The sequence below is a fragment of the Bos indicus x Bos taurus genome, chromosome 2 (assembly GCF_003369695.1).
Source record: "Bos indicus x Bos taurus breed Angus x Brahman F1 hybrid chromosome 2, Bos_hybrid_MaternalHap_v2.0, whole genome shotgun sequence".
Taxonomy (NCBI): domain Eukaryota; kingdom Metazoa; phylum Chordata; class Mammalia; order Artiodactyla; family Bovidae; genus Bos; species Bos indicus x Bos taurus.
The window spans coordinates 112,540,707-112,559,281 of record NC_040077.1 but is presented as its reverse complement, the minus strand read 5'-3'; the positions used below and the strand labels follow the sequence as shown (position 1 = coordinate 112,559,281).

General features: G+C 37.1%; 1 protein-coding gene across 2 annotated transcripts in view; it reads left to right on the top strand.

The window, feature by feature from the left end:
• The window catches only part of CUL3 (cullin 3), a 112,714-nt gene that overhangs the window by 36,613 nt on the left and 57,526 nt on the right, over positions 1 to 18,575 (top strand). The window contains exon 2 of one of the 2 annotated variants that reach the window (XM_027514801.1): positions 1,817 to 2,014. In XM_027514801.1, the coding sequence (XP_027370602.1) occupies positions 1,817 to 2,014 (198 nt within the window). Of the gene's footprint in view, positions 1 to 1,816; positions 2,015 to 3,209; positions 3,301 to 18,575 lie in introns of those variants that run through there. The other variant, XM_027514810.1, reaches the window with a different exon arrangement.

Genomic DNA, 18,575 nt, shown 5'->3' with positions numbered 1-18,575 from the left:
CTGAATAATTGGGCCTTTGAATTGCTACCAGAGTGGTCAAGTAAGATGAGAAGTGAGACTTTGTTAGAAATAGCAGTGTGGAAGGTCACTGGTGACCTTCTGTAGAGTAGTTTCTGTGAAATGGTGGAGTGTGCGTGTGTGCTAAATCGCTTCAGTTGTGTCCAGCTCTTTGCGAACCTGTGGACTGTGGCCCATCAGGCTCCTCTGCCCAAGGGATTCTCTAGGCAAGAATACTGGAGTGTGTTGCTGTTTCCTTCTCCATGGAGTCTTCCCGACCCAGGGATCGAACCTGCATCTCTTACGTCTACTGCATTGGCAGGAGAGTTCTTTACCACTAGCTCCACCTGGGCTGGTGAAACGGTAGATATGAAAGCCTTATTAGAATGGATTCAAGATACAGTGGGCAAAATGTGACCTGGGGATAATAGATATAGAAGTCCTCTCCCTAGCTCTGTGATTGTGTTGTAAATGAAAAAAGGTTTTCTGATGGTGCTGGAGAAATATGTGGGATTGTGAGGATTTGTTTTTAAGGTGGGAAACTGAGGATATAAATTGCAGATGGAAATTACTTAGCACAGAGGAAAATTTTGATGATGCTGGAAAGGTAGATTGCTATAGGGAGGTCCATGAATAGGTGACTTGGGATGGACCTAGAGTAGTACTTGTTAAACTTTGTTCTGTACAGGTATCACCTGGGGTGCTTGTTAAACTGCAGATACAGTTCCATTGGTCTGGGATGGGGCCTGAAATTCTGCATTTCTAAGTCCCTTGATGATGTCTGTTTCTGGTACCTGTGCTGTAATTTGAGTATAAGAACTTGGCACTTCAAGCACAAGAGCTAGCAGGTTATGTTGGTGTACAGTCATATAGGTTAGTGGATATGACGCTCTCTTCAGGTTGTTTCTGTTTTCTCAGTGGAACAGGAAGCAAGTCATTATCCTAGGGTTGAGGATGGAGGAGACAGCATAAAATCATCTAGGAAAGTAGAGTTAGACTAGAAAAGTAGAACCGTGGGATTGTATTAAGGGCCCACATATGGTTTGTGGTTATGAATTTAAATTGAGATGGATTGAATACGGTTGTATATATGTATGTTTGTAGTTACATTCAGCTTTGTGAGTGCCTGTGAGGGTAGGTGGGCAGTTGGGGTGTAGAATGGCAAGTATTTTGAAGTGGGGGAAAGAGACGAGTTATTTATGGGTGTATGCAACAGGGCTCAGAAATGACAGACCATGGAATCTAAACTGGGAAAGGTGGAAAATGAGAGAATACTAGGTTAAACAAAGAAAATGTGTGGATTTATTGTTGTTTTGTTTTTTAATTGCAGATCTCCTCATCTTTAATTTGCTAAGGAGCTCTGCAGATCTTCAGGAGAGGAAAATAGTGTTCATGTCCCCAATGTTTTTTCATCAAGGAACATATGAGCTTGTATCTACTAAATAAACTTAGGGAAAAGACGTCCTATATTTTTGGCTAAAACAAGTATTAACATCTGGAATTACGATTTTATTTAAAGTGGAGGGTTGTGCTGCAGATAAGGAAGGAGGGAGGTCTTAAAATGATATTTTAAAATTGCTTCTTTCAGCTCTAAAAACTATTTTAAATGTATTTTAAATTTAATTATTTCTGTTAAAATAGATTGTTAGCATCCTTGTAAGTCATAGAGATATGTAATCATAATCATAATAAAATATTTACTATGTGGACAAATCATAATCATATAATAAAATATTTACTATATGGACAAATACAGAAAGATTTTCAACCATTGGTTTTTTCTTTTTTTTTGTCTCTTTCTCTCTTTTGGATATTACAGATGACCATGGATGAAAAATATGTAAACAGCATTTGGGACCTTCTGAAAAATGCAATTCAAGAAATCCAGCGTAAGAATAACAGTGGTCTTAGTTTTGAGGAGCTCTATAGAAATGCATATACAATGGTTTTGCATAAACATGGAGAAAAGCTCTACACTGGACTAAGAGAAGTTGTTACCGAACATCTCATAAATAAGGTATCCAACTTTTAAAGGACTATTGCTAACTGTATTGAACCTAGAAGAATTATTTTTAAAGGTTCCAGGAAGCCTATAGAAATAATAGTAGCAATGTTGTAAAACCTCACTTAAAAACTTATATTCAGCTAAATTAGAATTTTTGATAATTAAGGGAAGGTGGAATTTGTGATCTTTGATAAGTATAATTTCAGAAATAAATTTAATATACATATGGTTGTTTATGAATAAGTTAATTATAGATTATCATTTTCTTTAAAATGCTTATCTGCCCATTTTAGTTTTGTCGTCTTTGTATATTTGAAAGTAAGATGACTACATTGTTTAAAAAATGATGTCTAAGACTTTTTACAAATGAAATTGGCCTTATTCATTTTAACTGAGTTTTATTACAACGAATAGGAATTTTTTAAGATAAATTAGTGTTGGAGTGTTAACATTATAAAATGGTTCTTTGGTTCCAAAAAGATGTATTTGTTTTTTTTTTTTAGAACAAATGTTTTTTATAAAGCAGACTCTTCCACTATAAGTATGTCCTGCTTTAAGATTGTCAGATAAGATGTAAAATACCACAGATAAATAAAAACGTCTCAGAGTTTTTGCGTGGTATTAGGGTATTTGTTTTTTAAATTTTGTTCTGAAAAAAAAATGGAAAAGTTGCATCAGTAGTACAATAATTTCTTTATATTGTAGATTTACCAGTTGTCAAGATTTTGCCACATTTTAGCCAATTTTCTATTGGTATTTGTTATTACTATTATTGGTATTATTATTATTGCCAGACAGAGAATTAGTTTTGGATTCGTTTACACTCAAATGCTTTGGAATATTTCTCCTAAGAACAAGGAAATTCTCTCACTTAACCAAAGAACAATATTTAAAACCAGGCAGCTTAACATGAACATAAAACTATTACCTAATATGATCCACATTCAGATTCACCGGTGTCCTTTGTGGCAGTGATGTCCTTTATCGCAGTATGTTTCCTGATCCAGGATCTTCATCCAGGATCACTCACTCAATTTCTCAGCCTGCTTTTGTCTTTGAGCACACTGACATTTTTGAGAGTATAGGTCAGTTGTTTTGTAGATTGTCCCTCGGTTTTTGGTTTGTCTGATTGTTTCCTCATGACTAGTTTCAGGTTGTGCGTTTTTGGCAGGAATTATACATAAGTGATGTTGTGTCCTCAGTGCAGCACATCAGGAGGCACATGATGTCAGTTTATCCCATTATTGGTGATGTTAACTTTGATCACTTGGTGTCCGCCAGATTTCTCCACTGTGAAGGTACCTTTTTTCCCTTTGTAATTCATAAGTAATTTGTTCAGATATATTTTGAGACTGTGTAAATATCCTGTTCCCCAAGAAACTTTTCATGTGATGGTTTTAGCATCCATTGATGATTCTTGCATGAATCATTATTTCTACAATGGTTACAAAATAATCACTTTATATTTCTACTCTTCTGTAATTCTTTTCTCTTAAATGGAATTACATGAGCAGGTAGCTAGTGTCTCATGAAGCAAGGGGATTAAGTTCTTCATTCATTCAGTAGTTTTTTTTGTTGTTGTTGTTAAGTGCCTAACTGTACAACTTTCTAAGAAAATGTAGTAGATGCAAACAGATATGATGCTGTCCCTTTCCAGGTTTGTTTTTGTTTTTATTCTGATGTGAGAGATGATATACATATTTAGATAACAGTGTGTGGCATTACATAATTAAAGGGCAAATGAGTTGTATAGGCAATAAATGGCTTAGTTATTCAAATGAGGGAGATACTACCGTGGGCTGTAACATTTCATAGGAAAGGATGAAATTGAACTGAACCATGAAAAATTTCGAATATAAGTGAACGATGCAGCAGGTGTTTCCAGGATGTCAGATGTCTCATGATTATACAGAAATAAACTTGGTGGTAAGTAGAGTTGGATTGAGGTGTGTAACAATTCATGGGGATTAGTGGAGTGTAGTGTTGCAGAGTTGATTTGGGAATAGATTGGAGAAAAACTTGAATGCCAAGCTAAGGAATTTGAACTTTACAATGAAGGTTTATTGGAGGTTTTTAAGTGGATGATAATATGACAGAATATTTTAAGATTAAGATGAGAGTGATATAAAGTAGAATTGAGGGAATGTGTGTGCTAGAAACAGAGGAAGACCTGGAAAAAGCTAATTAAGATGATAGTCTAAAAATGTGATGTCAACAATTCTGAAATAAGATAAAATTTAGTTACTGGGAGAGAATTACGGTGCTACCAAAAGAATTATTGTGAACTTCGGTGGAAAACGGATTTAGAATGGGTAGAGGAGATGAAAAATTTTGCTTTAGGTTAATATTGGAAACTTTTATAGTTAGAAGTCAACTTAGAAACCATTTTACATGTGAGGAAATTTGTGTGAGAGATTATAATAAGGTGTCCAAGTAGAGATATGGTGGGTTTGGAGCTTGGCAGGAACTCAGAACTGGAGAGTGAGATCTGACATTTGGTAGCTTGCACTGAGGAATATGTGTTGGGAGTTCAAAAACGAAAATCCCAGAGCTGAGGGATGAATCTTCAAAAGCAAACTATGGTAAACAGGTGTGAGAAATGAAGACTAATTTAAGAATCTTGGCATCAAAAAAACAAAAGTAGAGTGGAAGAGGTTTGTTTAAAGCTGTAGAAGAGAAGTTTGGAGCAGCTGAAGTTTGGATATGAAGGGAATGTGAAATGGAACAGTGGAGAAGTAAAGGTAGAAGGGGAGCAGATTCTCACAGGGCATGATGATAATGATCCCAGCTAAGTCTTATTTAGCATTTACTATGTGCTAGGTCCACTTTTAGTGCTTTTGGATGTGTTCACTTAGTTAATGGTCACAACACAAGGAGCCAGATACTACTATTATTACCTCTGTTTAAAAATGAAGAAACCCAGGCACACAGTGTTGGTTATTTGTCCAGATACACGAAGTTAGGGACTTCCCGGTAGCTCAGATTCTAAAGAATCCGCCTGCGATAGAGGAGACCCATGTTCGATCCCTGGATCAGGAAGATCCTCTGGAGAAGGGATTGGCAACCCACTCCAGTATTCTTGCCTGGAGAATTCCATGGAAAGAGGAGCCTGGCAGGCTACAGCCCATGGGTTTACTAAGAGTTGGACACAACTGAGCGACTAACATTTCACTTTCACAAAGTTAGTAAGTATCCTAGCTGAAAACAGTATTCAAGCAGTGTGGCTTCAGGCTGAATCCCTAACTTTTCTATAAATCTGCTCCTGAGGCATAATGAATGGATGAAGATGCTGAAATTGAGGGTGCATGTGGAGTTTCATGAATATTGCCTCAGTGTTTATAAAACTGTAGTCCTTTAAATTTTAGTTTTTGGTTTATTTATGGTTAAAATCAAGGAGTTGGCAGGAGTATCTTTGAGATGCTTTAGTTCTAAAACTACTGCAAATCTAATAATTAAGCAGTGTATCTTCTGAAAATGAGATGAAGAGGCTTGGAGTAGCTCCTGTGGGGAATATACTAAGGAATTGGCAAGTGAGGGAAAAGATATCTCTGTGGGAGTTGGCCTGAATGTATGATTTATCTTTCTTCCTTTTTTTTTTTTTCCTTTTTTTTAAGAAGTGCTTTGCAGCTTGGGCACAGATGCAGGGAAAAAACCTCTATATTTATGTGCTTTGATTCAAAAAGTGAGGAGAGGAGGGAAGGTCAGAGTGAGAGGTCAGTGTTAATGTGACAGATTTTTGGACTCTGAAACATGGTTAGGTGGAAATTGGAGTCATGTGAACAATAACTCTGTGGTAATTGTTAAGAGCTTCATATAGTCTCTTAAAGTGGTCCCATATCTAAGATTAACTGTTATTTCAAAATATAGCCAGTTCTCTACATTATATTCCAGAGAACATGTATTCAAGTTGATTATGCTAAAGAATTAAAAAGTGAATCTGCTGAACTTTTATTTCTCCTATAAGTATTAATGAAATAGCAGCAGCATCTGAAGATGTTCTTTAATTTTTTTTTTCTTTCACAAATACTCATTTGACCACGTTAAGCTAGTTAATTTCTGACTAGGAAATGTGCCAGTATCGGCATATCTGATGATTTCTTTGTTTCAGTTGAATTAAGTTTTTGAACCTCTGGTGATATCTGTGCTTTCATTTTTCTGTTTCCTGTTGATCTTATTTCATTTTTAGTTTGATTTTATAAGACACTTGAAAAAAATCATACAGTACTGTCTACAGGGGACACTATTACCGAAGTCTTAACTGACAGAGCCATCATACAGTAGTGTAAAATGTTTGTCCTCTGATATAGGAAGTCCATTTGTTCTCCCAAATAGGACTTAGGGATGTTACTGATATAATGTGCAGAGAGAGAGTTTGCATGTAAATCAATAGTGCCTGTTTCTACATTGCACCTTCTGCCTGGAAGGTAAGAGAATGGTTTAGGGTTCTGTGGTATCAAAGTTCATAGAAAGTCTCTACAGAGGACTTAGCTTTTCTTCTATACACTGCTAAGAACTCCGTAATAATAAATAATAATAGTTTAATAATAAATAATTTAGAAGTAGATGCAGTGAAAAAAAGTACTGGATAGAAAGTAGGGAGAATGAGGCATTAGACCTGATTCTACCACTAAATATTGAATCAAATTACTAAATTTTTCTGAACTTAAGATTATTAATGTATAAAATGATTGGAATTAGTTAGCCTGAATGAGCACTAAATTTATATAATGATTATGTACCTTGATAATTTTGGTTCCTTAGGAAAATGATAGTTTTTGAGTTTACTGTTGTCCTTTCATGTGCCATAATACATGTTTAGAATAAAAGTTTTTCCATTTTTAATTGTTTCTTAAGGTCAGGAGAAACTCTTTGGTTTTAATATAGAAAAAACTTTATTATCCTAATCTTGTTATGAATAACAAGTTTCTTAGATTTGCCTTAAGGTTAATTTCCTCCTTTTTCCCCAAATTTCTACTTTTTAGTAATAATAGTAAGATAGCCTCATAAGTGAGTTTATAAAAACTAATTTCTGTACTGTAAAAGTTAGTTCTTTTAGGAAAATAGCTGAACAGAAAAGATGTTGACTTTTCAACTCTACTAGAAAGTTTATTATTGCTAAAAGAAATATTTATTCCAGTGGTTTTCAAAGTCCTATCTTGTTCTTCAAATAATGTCTTACTTTGATGGAATCAGTGTGAGGAAGGCAGAGTAAGAGGAGCTTCATCCTCTTCACTTTTCATTCATTCAGAAAACTGCCTATTGAGGACCTGTTAATGCCAGGCACTGGGCTATGCATTTGTGTTAAATCAAAGGTCTCCATCTTTCTGAAACTTAGGTTACAGACTTATATACTTGAATCTGTGCCTTGTAATCCTGATGAGTTCTAAGCACTCTGTTTTTCAGGTAGGAAAAATGATGCTTCGAAGGAGAATAATTTCAATTTTTAAGTGACTTCCTGTTGATTTTGTGTGTGTGTGTGTGTGTAAATTCTCTTTGTAGAATAACATATGCTACTGCTTTTATTTTGCTGAAAATGATGTTTCTATGTAAACTACTTGCTCAGTTTATTAATGTTTCTCCTCATCTTTAGAGAGAGAATGGGAAGAACTGGAGTTTTAAATACTATGTTTATTCATAGGTAAATTTAAATGTTTATATAGTGGTACTAATTGAGAGAATGAAGTTGGTAATTTTATGGTAAGCTCTAGACTGTTTTGTAGGCCACTTACTTAAGTAGACTTAGCTTTTATAATAAAGTTCTTTTGGTGCTTTTCCTTTCTAGGGAAATATAAATGGATGTAGAAGCACCTTTTAAATAGCATTGTATGCACAAAATATATCGTAAATATAGTGATTGCTGTGAATTAAAAAGGACATTGATAGAAACACTAGGGAATAAGATTTTCATTAGCAAAGTTCAGAGGTCCCATAGATACTGAGTCTCTCCTGTGGCTTACCCACCAGAAAAGAATTAAGACACAGTGCCTATCAGCAGGAAACCTCACCTCCCAGTTTTAGTGAGGTAATCAGATTTGAAGGGGAATTATTTTGCCTGAAGAATTCAGGGCAAAGTAGAAAGAGGAGGTCATGTTTGATGAGCCTAAAGTATTATAGAAGATTCATCATGTTAAACATAGGCAAAAGATAATCTCAGTAAGGGAAATGGCATGAATAAATAAAAAGGTAGGTAGGTAGGAGCATAGTATGGTGGACCAGTATAAGTTTAAAGGGAACATAAAGGACTTCACTTGGATTTGTAGGAAATGAGAATGATAAAGTTAGCTGGCCTAACTTTGTAGGGGATTTGGCTTTTATTCTGTGGGTGCTAGGAGCTATTGGGTTTTAATCTTCAAAAAGCCTGAAGTGGAAAAGATGGAGTAAAATGTTTAAATAGAAGTTCCATTTTCAGTCCTTCATTGCTACTTATCTTTCATTCTCGTGCCATCTTGTCCTTTTTTCTAAATTTAAAGTTGTTGGAAGAAACTTAAGAACCCACTGAATGTTAGAGTCACTTAGGGTGACACTGACAGTCAGAAAGAAGAGGAAGGCTCTCAGCTAGGTGTACAAACCCTTAAGGAATAGGAGTGGAAAGAATGACTTGAATATAAATAGGATGATAGAGATTATTAAGGATAGGGATAGGGTGAGGAGTAGGAATTAATGGAGAATCAGAAAGACAGCAGTCAGAATATGAGGCGGGTAGGAAATTGAGTAGTTTCTACTTTAAAAGGATTGAAAGAGAAATGCTGGGGAAGAGCGAAGTTTAGAGTGTTATTTAGTTAAGTTCACCCATGTTAAACACCAGCTATTCCTACTTAAATTGTGGAGTAGACTATAAATTCTGTGAGCTCAGTGCTCATAATCTTGATTGTATTTTCTAGTGATGTTCTTTTAATATTTATTAAGCTAGGGCCTGTTTCATTCATCTTTGTGTCTTCTGCTCTCCATATACTTGGCATCAATAATTGTCTATTGAAATGAATCTCTAAGAACACTAGTAGTCAAATGGAAGCCATTATGGTTTATATCTATGAACCGTATGAACCGCTGACATCTGTTTTGTCTTCTGTATATGAAGTAATACTTCTGCTTACCCAAGTTCGTTACTGAATCTTAACTACTATAAAGCAGTGTTTCACCATTTTAAAGTGCAGTTTAGTTTTGGGGCTGACTACCTTTGATTTCTTGAAGCAGGAGTCTGTCAGTTTGGTGGGAACTCTAGATTGTGTGATCTTGCAGAACTGTGTTTTTTCTCTTCATGATACCTAGGAGAGGGTAGTTGCTTTATTGCCATACTTTGTATATGTTTTACTATTTGTTTTGTCAGTGTCCCTGTTGTTCAGAGTTGAACTATGGCATTAATGCTATAATGTACTGGTGCTTTTAATGTATTTAATGTAATGTATTTAATGTATTTCTTAAACATTGGGAATGAAGTACTTGACAAATGATAATCATATTGTCCTGTGGTATACTGCTTTGTTCTTTGTTTTCCTTTCCATCCATTAGGTAAAAAGCTACCATTTTTCAGGGCATGACTTCATCCTTAAATCCTGGTTTTCCAAGTTGTGTTATTTTAAAGTTTTTAAGAAGAATGTTTTTGAAGTAAGAATGTATTTTTTTTTTTTAATCCCAGATTTAGGTGTTTTTTTAAAATCTTCTTTAACATGTAGCAGATTTTCTTTATGAAACTATGAAAACCTGTTGTCCTAATAGGCATCATGTGCCCCTGCTTTGACTTCTTTAGTACTGTTCATTGAATTCTACTTTGTATTGAGGTCATATGAATGCTAATATTAAGCTCCTCCCTTCTACCCTCCTTTGTAGAGATTGTTAAGTGAGTGCATTTTATATTCCCCATGGTGCCTAACATCCTGCTTGCTTGTTGAAACTAATCTTTAAATATTAGAATTGTCAGCTCGGGGGAAAAAATTTTATGTATCCATTTAAATTAAGACCTTCATTTTGGACACTTTGTGAAATTCTTAAACTTAGTTAATAACTATGTATACATTAGTAAACTTACAGAAGAATCTTTTGACAGTGGTCAAAAAAACGTTTCCCTGAAATGGCTGTCTTTAGTTTTGATGATACTGGTTTAAATCCTCTGATAAAGGTGGCCAACTTTTATCCTAAAAATAAGTGAAGATAATGAGAACAGTACTGTGAATCTAGAAGATATCAAAAGGGCAGTGGATTTTATTCCATTCAGGAATCTCTTGTCATTAGTGAATTCTTAAAGTATCTACAAAAGTAAAAATTAATTCTCCTAATCTTTAGTAGGACAAACCTACTAGACAGTGTATTGAAAAACACAGACATTACTCTGCTGCCAGAGGTCTATATAGTCAAGGCTATGGTCTTCCCTGTGGTCACATGTGGTTGTGAGAGCTGCACTGTAAAGAGGACAGAACGCCAAAGAATTGATGCCTCTGAACTGTGGTGCTGGAGAAGACTCCTGAAAAGTGCCTTGGACAGCAAGATCAAACCAGTCAGTTTTAAGGAAAATCAACCCTGAATACTTGTTGAAAGAACTGACACTAAAACTGAAGCTCCACTATTTTGGTCATCTGATGCAAGCAGCCGGCTCATTGGAAAAGTCCCTGATGCTGGAAAAGATTGAGGGCAGATGGAGAAGAGGGCATCAGAGGATGAGATGGCTGGAAGGCATCACCGACGCAATGGACATGAACTTGGGCAAACTCTGGGAGATGGTGAGGGATAGGGAGGCCTGGCATACTGCAGACTATGGGGTTGCAAAGAGTTGGACACGATTGGTCGACTAAACAAAGCAACCATTAGTAGAAGTTTGCTTTGAAATACAAGTCTTAAGCTTGTTATATGTATTTTTAATTAGCTATATCTATTCATCAGATTTAATGGAGGTTGGCTGCATTATGAACTCCTCAAAATATGAAGTAAAGTAATTCCTTCTAGTTATGGAGAGATTTTGTTCTTTAAAAGAAGAGAAAGAAAGCAGTAATCAAGTGGAAATGGAGAGTTGAGAATCAACAGTGTATAAAATATGTGAATGTATATGTATGGGTGTTTGTGTTTCAGAAAATTTTATGAGCATGTTGTTAAAATGCAGATTATGATTCAGTGGGTCAAGCTTACAGATGATGAATGTGGTAATGAGGATATTGACCATGATTCTACCCTGTGCAGACGACACTCTCAGCAAGATTCCAATAATTTTATAAATAATGTAACACAAGTAATATTGTAATGGAAGCAAATGCTTATGTAGCATTTAATGTGGGCTAGGCACTGTTCTAAGTATTTTGTGCATGTTGACTCATTTTATCCACACAATAACTCCTTGAAATAAGTGCTGTTTTATAAAAACTGATACACAAATGAAGGCTTCGCTGGTAGTTCAGTTGGTAAAGGATCAACCTGCAATGCAGGAAACCTCAGTTTGATTCCTGGGTTGGGAAGATCCACTGGAGAAGGGATGGGCTATACACTGCAGTGTTCTTGGGCTTCCCTGGTGGCTTGGTAAAGAATCCGCCTGCAGTGTGGGAGACCTGGGTTTGATTCTTGGGTTGGAAGGATCTCTTGGAGAAGGGAACAGGTACCCATTCGAGTAGTCTGGCCTGGAGAATCCCACGGACAGAGGAGCCTGGCTGGCTACAGTCCATGGGGTCGCAAAGAGTCGAGCATGACTGAGTGACTAACACACACTATCATTTTCACACAAATGAAGTCTCAGGGTCACACATCTACCTGATGTCAGCTCTATGATTTGAATCAGGCAGATGGGCTTTTTAAAAAGCATCTGTATTCCTGTGTTGCCTTTATTTACCATGTAATCTTTTAGATCAAGAATCTTTGCATAAGGGGAAAAGCTGTGGAGCATTTTTTCAAAGGATGCATCAGATTAGGAGAGATATCTTCTACACTTTATGGCTTGGCTTCTGTTGAGATTCACTTATATATTAAGCCATGTTTATTGATAGGTTTATATCACATCACTTCATATTTTGAGATCTTCAGGAATTATTTTTTAATGACGTTTTTAGGAAATCCCTGCCTGCTTGCTTAGTTGTGTCTGACTGTGACCGTTTGGACTGTAGCCCACCAGGCTCCTCTGTCTATAGAATTCTCCAGGCAAGAATACTGGAGTGGGTTTCCATTTCCTTCTCCAGGGAATGTTCCCGACCCAGGGATCGAACCTGTGTATCCTGTGACTCCTGCGTTGCAGGCGAATTCTTCACCTACTGAGCCACCAGGGTAGTCCATTTTTAGGAAAAACAGGATTTATATAACTGGTAAAATCTGTAAAACGATAAGTTCCCAGATTATATACGCAGGGCTCTGAAAAATTCAAATGTTGTGAGAACTTAAATGCTATTTTTGATCATGGTAAATGTTTCATATTTTTGTAAATACTTGGTTTCATCAAGTGAAACAAGCAGTGTGCTTTGAAATTTAGAGTCAAGAAAAAGGTACTTAGCGCGTATCCAGTGGCTCTGTCAGTCTCAGGCACACCTTGTTTTATTGTGCTTTTGCTTTACTGCACTTAGCAGATGACAGCATTTTTTACAAATTGAAGGTTTATGGCAACCCTCTTCAGCGTGTTTCTGATGAACATTCCTGATGGGTGGGAAGAGGTCAAAATACCAATATTGACACAAGTTTGGAAGAGGTTAATTCCTTGGATTACTTTGAAGGGCTCACAAGTAACTTCAGATGTGGTGCAAGTAGCAGAAAAACTAGAATTACAATTGGAACCTTAAAGTGTGTTAGTGGTTCAGTTGTGTGCAACTCTTTGTGACCCCAAGGACTGTAACCTGCCAAGCTTCTTTGTCCATGGCGTTCTCCAGGCAAGAATACTGGAGTGGGTTGTCATTCCTTCTCCAGGGGAATCTTCCCGACCCAGGGATTGAACCCACGTCTCCTGCATCGCCAGCATCACAGGCAGATTCTTTACTGGCTGAGCTACCAGGGACGCCTATGGGTGGACAAAGAAAATGGTTTCTTAAGATGAAATGTACTTCTGGTACAGATACTGTGAAGGCTGTTGACATGACAACAAAGGATTTGTTACATAAACTTAGTTAATGAAGCAGGTTTGAAAGGACTGACTCCACTTCTTACTGTTGGTAAAATGCTGTGAAACAGCGTTGCATGCTACAGAGAAATCATTCCTGACAGGAAGAGTTTATTCACGTGACACACTTCATTGTCATCTTATTTGAAGAAATTGCCACAGCCATCCCAGCATTCACCAGTCACCCCTGATCAGTCAGCAGCCATCAACACCTTGGCAAGATCTTCACCAGCAACAAGATTATAACACCTTGAAGACTCAGATAATGTTAGCATTTATTTGCAACAAAGTATTTTTAAATTAAGATATGCATTGTTTATTATAGACATAATGCTATTGCCCACTTAATAGCCTACTGTATAATGTAAACATAAGTTTTATATGCAATAGGAAACCAAAAAATTCATGAGACTTGCTTTAACAAAAACTGTCTGTGTGACTTGTTTTGTTGGCAATGCTTAGTTTATTGCAGTGGTTTGGAATCAGAACCATGGTATCTTCAAGGTATGCCTATATTTTTAAAACAGTGGAAAACCCTACTTTTAAAATCACACAAAACTGGTATCAGTTCATTTCAGTTCAGTTCAGTTGCTCAGTCATGTCCGACTCTTTGCAACCCCATGAATCGCAGCACGTGGGGCCTCTCTGTCTATCACCAACTCCCGGAGTTCACTCAGACTCACGTCCATCGAGTCAGTGATGCCATCCAGCCATCTCATCCTCTGTCGTCCCCTTCTCCTCCTGCCCCCAGTCCCTCCCAGCATCAGAGTCCTTTCCAATGAGTCATCTCTTTGCATGAGGTAGCCAAAGTACTGGAGTTTTAGCTTTAGTATCATTCCTTCCAAAGAACACCCAGGGCTGATCTCCTTTAGGATGCAGTCCAAGGGACTCTCAAGAGTCTTCTCCATCACCACAGTTCAAAAGCATCAATTCTTCGGCGCTCACCTTTCTTCACAGTCCAACTCTCACATCCATACATGACCACTGGAAAAACCATAGCCTTGACTAGACGGACCTTTGTTGGCAAAGTAATGTCTCTGCTTTTGAATATGCTATCTAGGTTGGTTATAACTTTCCTTCCAAGGAGTAAGCGTCTTTTAATTTCATGGTTGCAGTCACCATCTGCAGTGATTTTGGAGCCCCCAAAAATAAAGTCTGACACTGTTTCCCCATCTATTTCCCATGAAGTGATGGGACCAGATGCCATGATCTTCATTTTCTGAATGTTGAGCTTTAAGCCAACTTTTCCACTCTCCTCTTTCACTTTCATCAAGAGGCCTTTTAGTTTCTGCCTTTTCACTTTCTGCCATAAGGGTGGTGTCATCTGCATATCTGAGGTGATTGATGTTTCTCCCGGCAATCTTGATTCCAGCTTGTGCTTCTTCCAGCTCAGTGTTCCTCATGATGTACTCTACATAGAAGTTAAATAAGCAGGGTGACAATATACAGCCTTGACGTACTCCTTTTCCTATTTGGAACCAGTCTGTTGTTCCATGTCCAGTTCTAACTGTTGCTTCCTGACCTGCATATAGGTTTCTCAAGAGGCAGGTCAGGTGGTCTGGTATTCCCATCTCTTTCAGAATTTTCCACAGTTTATTGTGATCCACACAGTCAAAGGCTTCGGCATAGTCACTGGTATAAATGATATTAATTAGGGGAAACAGCCCACCCTGGAATGGTTCTAAGGCATTGCATGAGTGCCATTGATCTGATCAACCTGTCATATTACAGGAAGAGGAACTACAGAATGTATAGGTTAAGTAACTTGATCAAAGTCCTTGTAACTGCCCTGGGTAACTGTCTGCAAATACAAATTTGATTCTTTAGTTCCTGAGTGAACACTGAAATGCTACAGATTTCTAAGAAGTCACATGATAGTCTCTCTGTGGTATCATTAAATGTTTTCTTTCTTTTTTTTTTTTTTAAGCACATGAACCATATTAGTCATGTACCTTTTGATGTTTTAATACATGGTGTATGTTTCAGTGGAAAATAATGTCAAATACAAATGTCCATATTTTTCATAGGTTTATCTATATTGGAATTAAGTTTTGTCCTGAGTTTGAAGATTTTTTAAAGAAGAAAGTCCTTCTCAGTATTCCATATCATCATTAATTATATGGCTTAGTTCTCGTTTCAGTAAAGTTGAGAATTAAAATCTTAGTTATTACTTTTAGTTGATAAAATTTCTTGGTGTTACCTAGATATTAGGATGGGCTTGCTGGGATTTGCCCCAGGCATTTAAACTTTAGAGCATGAAAAAGTTTTAATTAATGATTAAGAATAAATATGTGTGTGTGTGTTAGAGGGTGGGGAGTTAATGTATAGATTATTAATAATCCTTCAACTCTCTAGCCATGAGCTGCTGGCCCAAGGGCAGCCTCCTTGTCCTTTGAGCTCCCACTCATGCTCCTACCTGCTGCCCTCTCCTGTCATTACCCTTTCCACCTTCTTCCCTTCGCCAGTAATTTGATTGATGTGAGAATGTATTTCTTACAACTTGGATGTCAGTTTATCATTGAACACAGTGAACTTACGTTATTATGGCATTGAAAAATAAAGGTTTTGTTTTGATTTACTAATCCACTTTAATCTTTGCTGAGGGTGTAATAAAAAGGACAGGGAAAGCTGTGTTCACAGAAATGGAGGATGTAGTATGTCCATTTGAATTATTGCAGAGGCCTCTGTAAAGGTTGGTGTACTCAAAATAATGATTCTTCATTGTTTGGCATTCAGGTTGCTTTTATGAATAATAATTGTGGCATCATAGCTTATACAATAAGGAAACAAGACCCAATTTGAGAACATAAACGTTGCAATTTAAAAAAATCAATATACAATAAAATTAGCCTTTTAATTTTTATGTACGATTCTGTGAATTTTAACCCATGTATCAGATCAGATCAGAAAAGTCGCTCAGTCGTGTCCGACTCTTTGCGACCCCATGAATTGCAGCACGCCAGGCCTCCCTGTCCATCACCAACTCCCGGAGTTCACCCACACTCACGTCGATCGAGTCAGTGATGCCATCCAGCCATCTCATCCTCTGTCGTTCCCTTCTCCTCTTGCCCCCAATCCCTCCCAGCATCAGAGTCTTTTCCAATGAGTCAACTCTTCGCATGAGGTGGCCAAAGTACTGGAGTTTCAGCTTTAGCATCATTCCTTCCAAAGAAATCCCAGGGCTGATCTTCAGAATGGACTGGTTGGATCTCCTTGCAGTCCAAGGGACTCTCAAGAGTCTTCTCCAACACCACAGTTCAAAAGCATCAATTCTTTGGCGCTCAGCCTTCTTCACAGTCCAACTCTCACATCCATACATGACCACAGGAAAAACCATAGCCTTGACTAGACGAACCTTTGTTGGCAAAGTAATGTCTCTGCTTTTCAATATGCTTTGTAGGTTGGTTATAACTTTCCTGCCAAGGAGTAAGCGTCTTTTAATTTCATGGCTGCAGTCACCATCTGTCGTGATTTTGGAGCCCAGGAAAATAAAGTCTGACACTGTTTCCACTGTTTCTCCATCTATTTCCCATGTATAGGTTTATGTAATTGCTATCACAGTCAGTATGGAATATCCTTCAGCCCCAGAAAATTTGTTTTTCCTTTGTTGTCACGTCCTTCTTCCACCGTTAATACTTGGCAACCACTGATCTGTCTGTGTAGTTTTGTTTTGTCAACAATGTTGTATAAATGGAATCATACAGACTAACTTCTTTCATTCACATAATTATTTTGCAATTGAACCAGTCTGTTGTGTGTATCAATAGTTTGTTCCTTGTTATTTCTGGGTGATACTCTTGTTATCAGTGTATCAGTTTGCTTATCCTTTTACTTATTTATTTATTGCAAGACATTTGGGTTGTATAGTTTCTTCTGGTTGTGAATAGAGTTGCTGTGAACATTTTTGTGCAAGTTTTTGTGTGGATACATGTTTTCCTTTCTCTAGGATAAATTCCCAGGAGTGGGATTGCTGGGTCTTGTGGTAAGTGTATATTTAACTTCATAAGATAACTGCCTGACTGCTTGTGGGATTGTGCCATTTTGTATTCCCACTAGCGATGTATGAAAGTTAGCTATTCAGAATCTTTGCCAGCACTTGGTAATGTCAATATTGTAGCCATTGTAATGGATGTGTGTAGTGGTATCTCATCATGCTTTTAATTTGCCTTTCCTTCCTTCCTAATGTTGGTGAACATCTTTTCATGTGCCAGATTGCCTTTTTATATCTTACTTGGTTGAGTGTCTGTTCAAGTCTTTTCCCCATTTAAAAATTCTGTTTGCTTTCTTTATTGATTTATAAGAGTTTTGGGGTTTTTTGTTTTTATTTTTGGTACAAGTCATTTAATACTTCTTCCCTGTCAATAGTTTGTCTTTTTATTGTTTTAACAGTACTTGCAGAACAAAAGATTTCAATTTTGATGGAGCCCATTTTATCATTTTTGTCTTTTATAGCTCATGATTTTGGTGTTAGGTTGAAAACTGTTTAAATCTCAGATAATATTTTTTTCCTTACATTTCATTCTGCTATACCCTTTTTCTTTGAATTATTGTGCTTTGTAAATGATAAAGCAAGAAACTTGTCTCCTAAAGTAAAGGTTAATGTTGAATTTTAACAGTGGCTTAAGAAAATCAGGACTTAGAACCACATATAGGTATTATAACTATATAAAAACATTCATACTGAGGAACTTGTGCAAAGGGAAGGAACAAAAATAGCTGGTGTGGCTCTTTAAGTCAGTGGTCCCTTAATCCTGGCTGTTATATCAGAATCACCTGGGTAGCTCTTTAAAAACAAGAATACCCAGATTCTCTTTCTCTTAGATTCTGTGTGGGCCCCCGACTTTGTGTGTGTGTCCCCGACTTTTTGTGTGTGTGTTAGTCCCTCAGTTGTATTCAACTCTGTGGCCCCATCAAACTGTGGCCAGCCAGGCTCTTCTGTGCATGGAGTTCTCCAGACAAGAATGCTGGAGAGGGTTGCTATTTCCTTCTTAAGGGGATATTCCTGACTCAGGTCTCCTGCATTGCAGGTGGATTCTTTACCATCTGAGCTACCAGAGAAGCTTTTTAAGATAGACTCTTATTTTTTATAGCAGTTTTTGATTCACAGCAAAATTGAGCAAAAGGTAATAGAGATTTCCTATATGTCCACTGACACATGTACAGTCTCCCTCACCACAAGCATCCCTGCCAGAGTGGTGCGAACAGTATTGAACTTACACTGACTTATCATTATCACCTACAGTCCATCATCTACATGATGTTTATTCTTGGTGGTGTTTATGCGTTTTGGCAACTGTATAATGAAATACCATTACAATAGCATACAGAATATTTTCACTGCCCTAAAAATCCTCCTTCCAAGGAGTAAGTGTCTTTTAATTTCATGGCTGCAGTCACCATCTGCAGTGATTTTGGAGCCCAGAAAAATAAAGTCTGACACTGTTTCCACTGTTTCCCCATCTATTGACCAACCTAGATAGCATATTAAAAAGCAGAGACATTACTTTGCCAACAAAG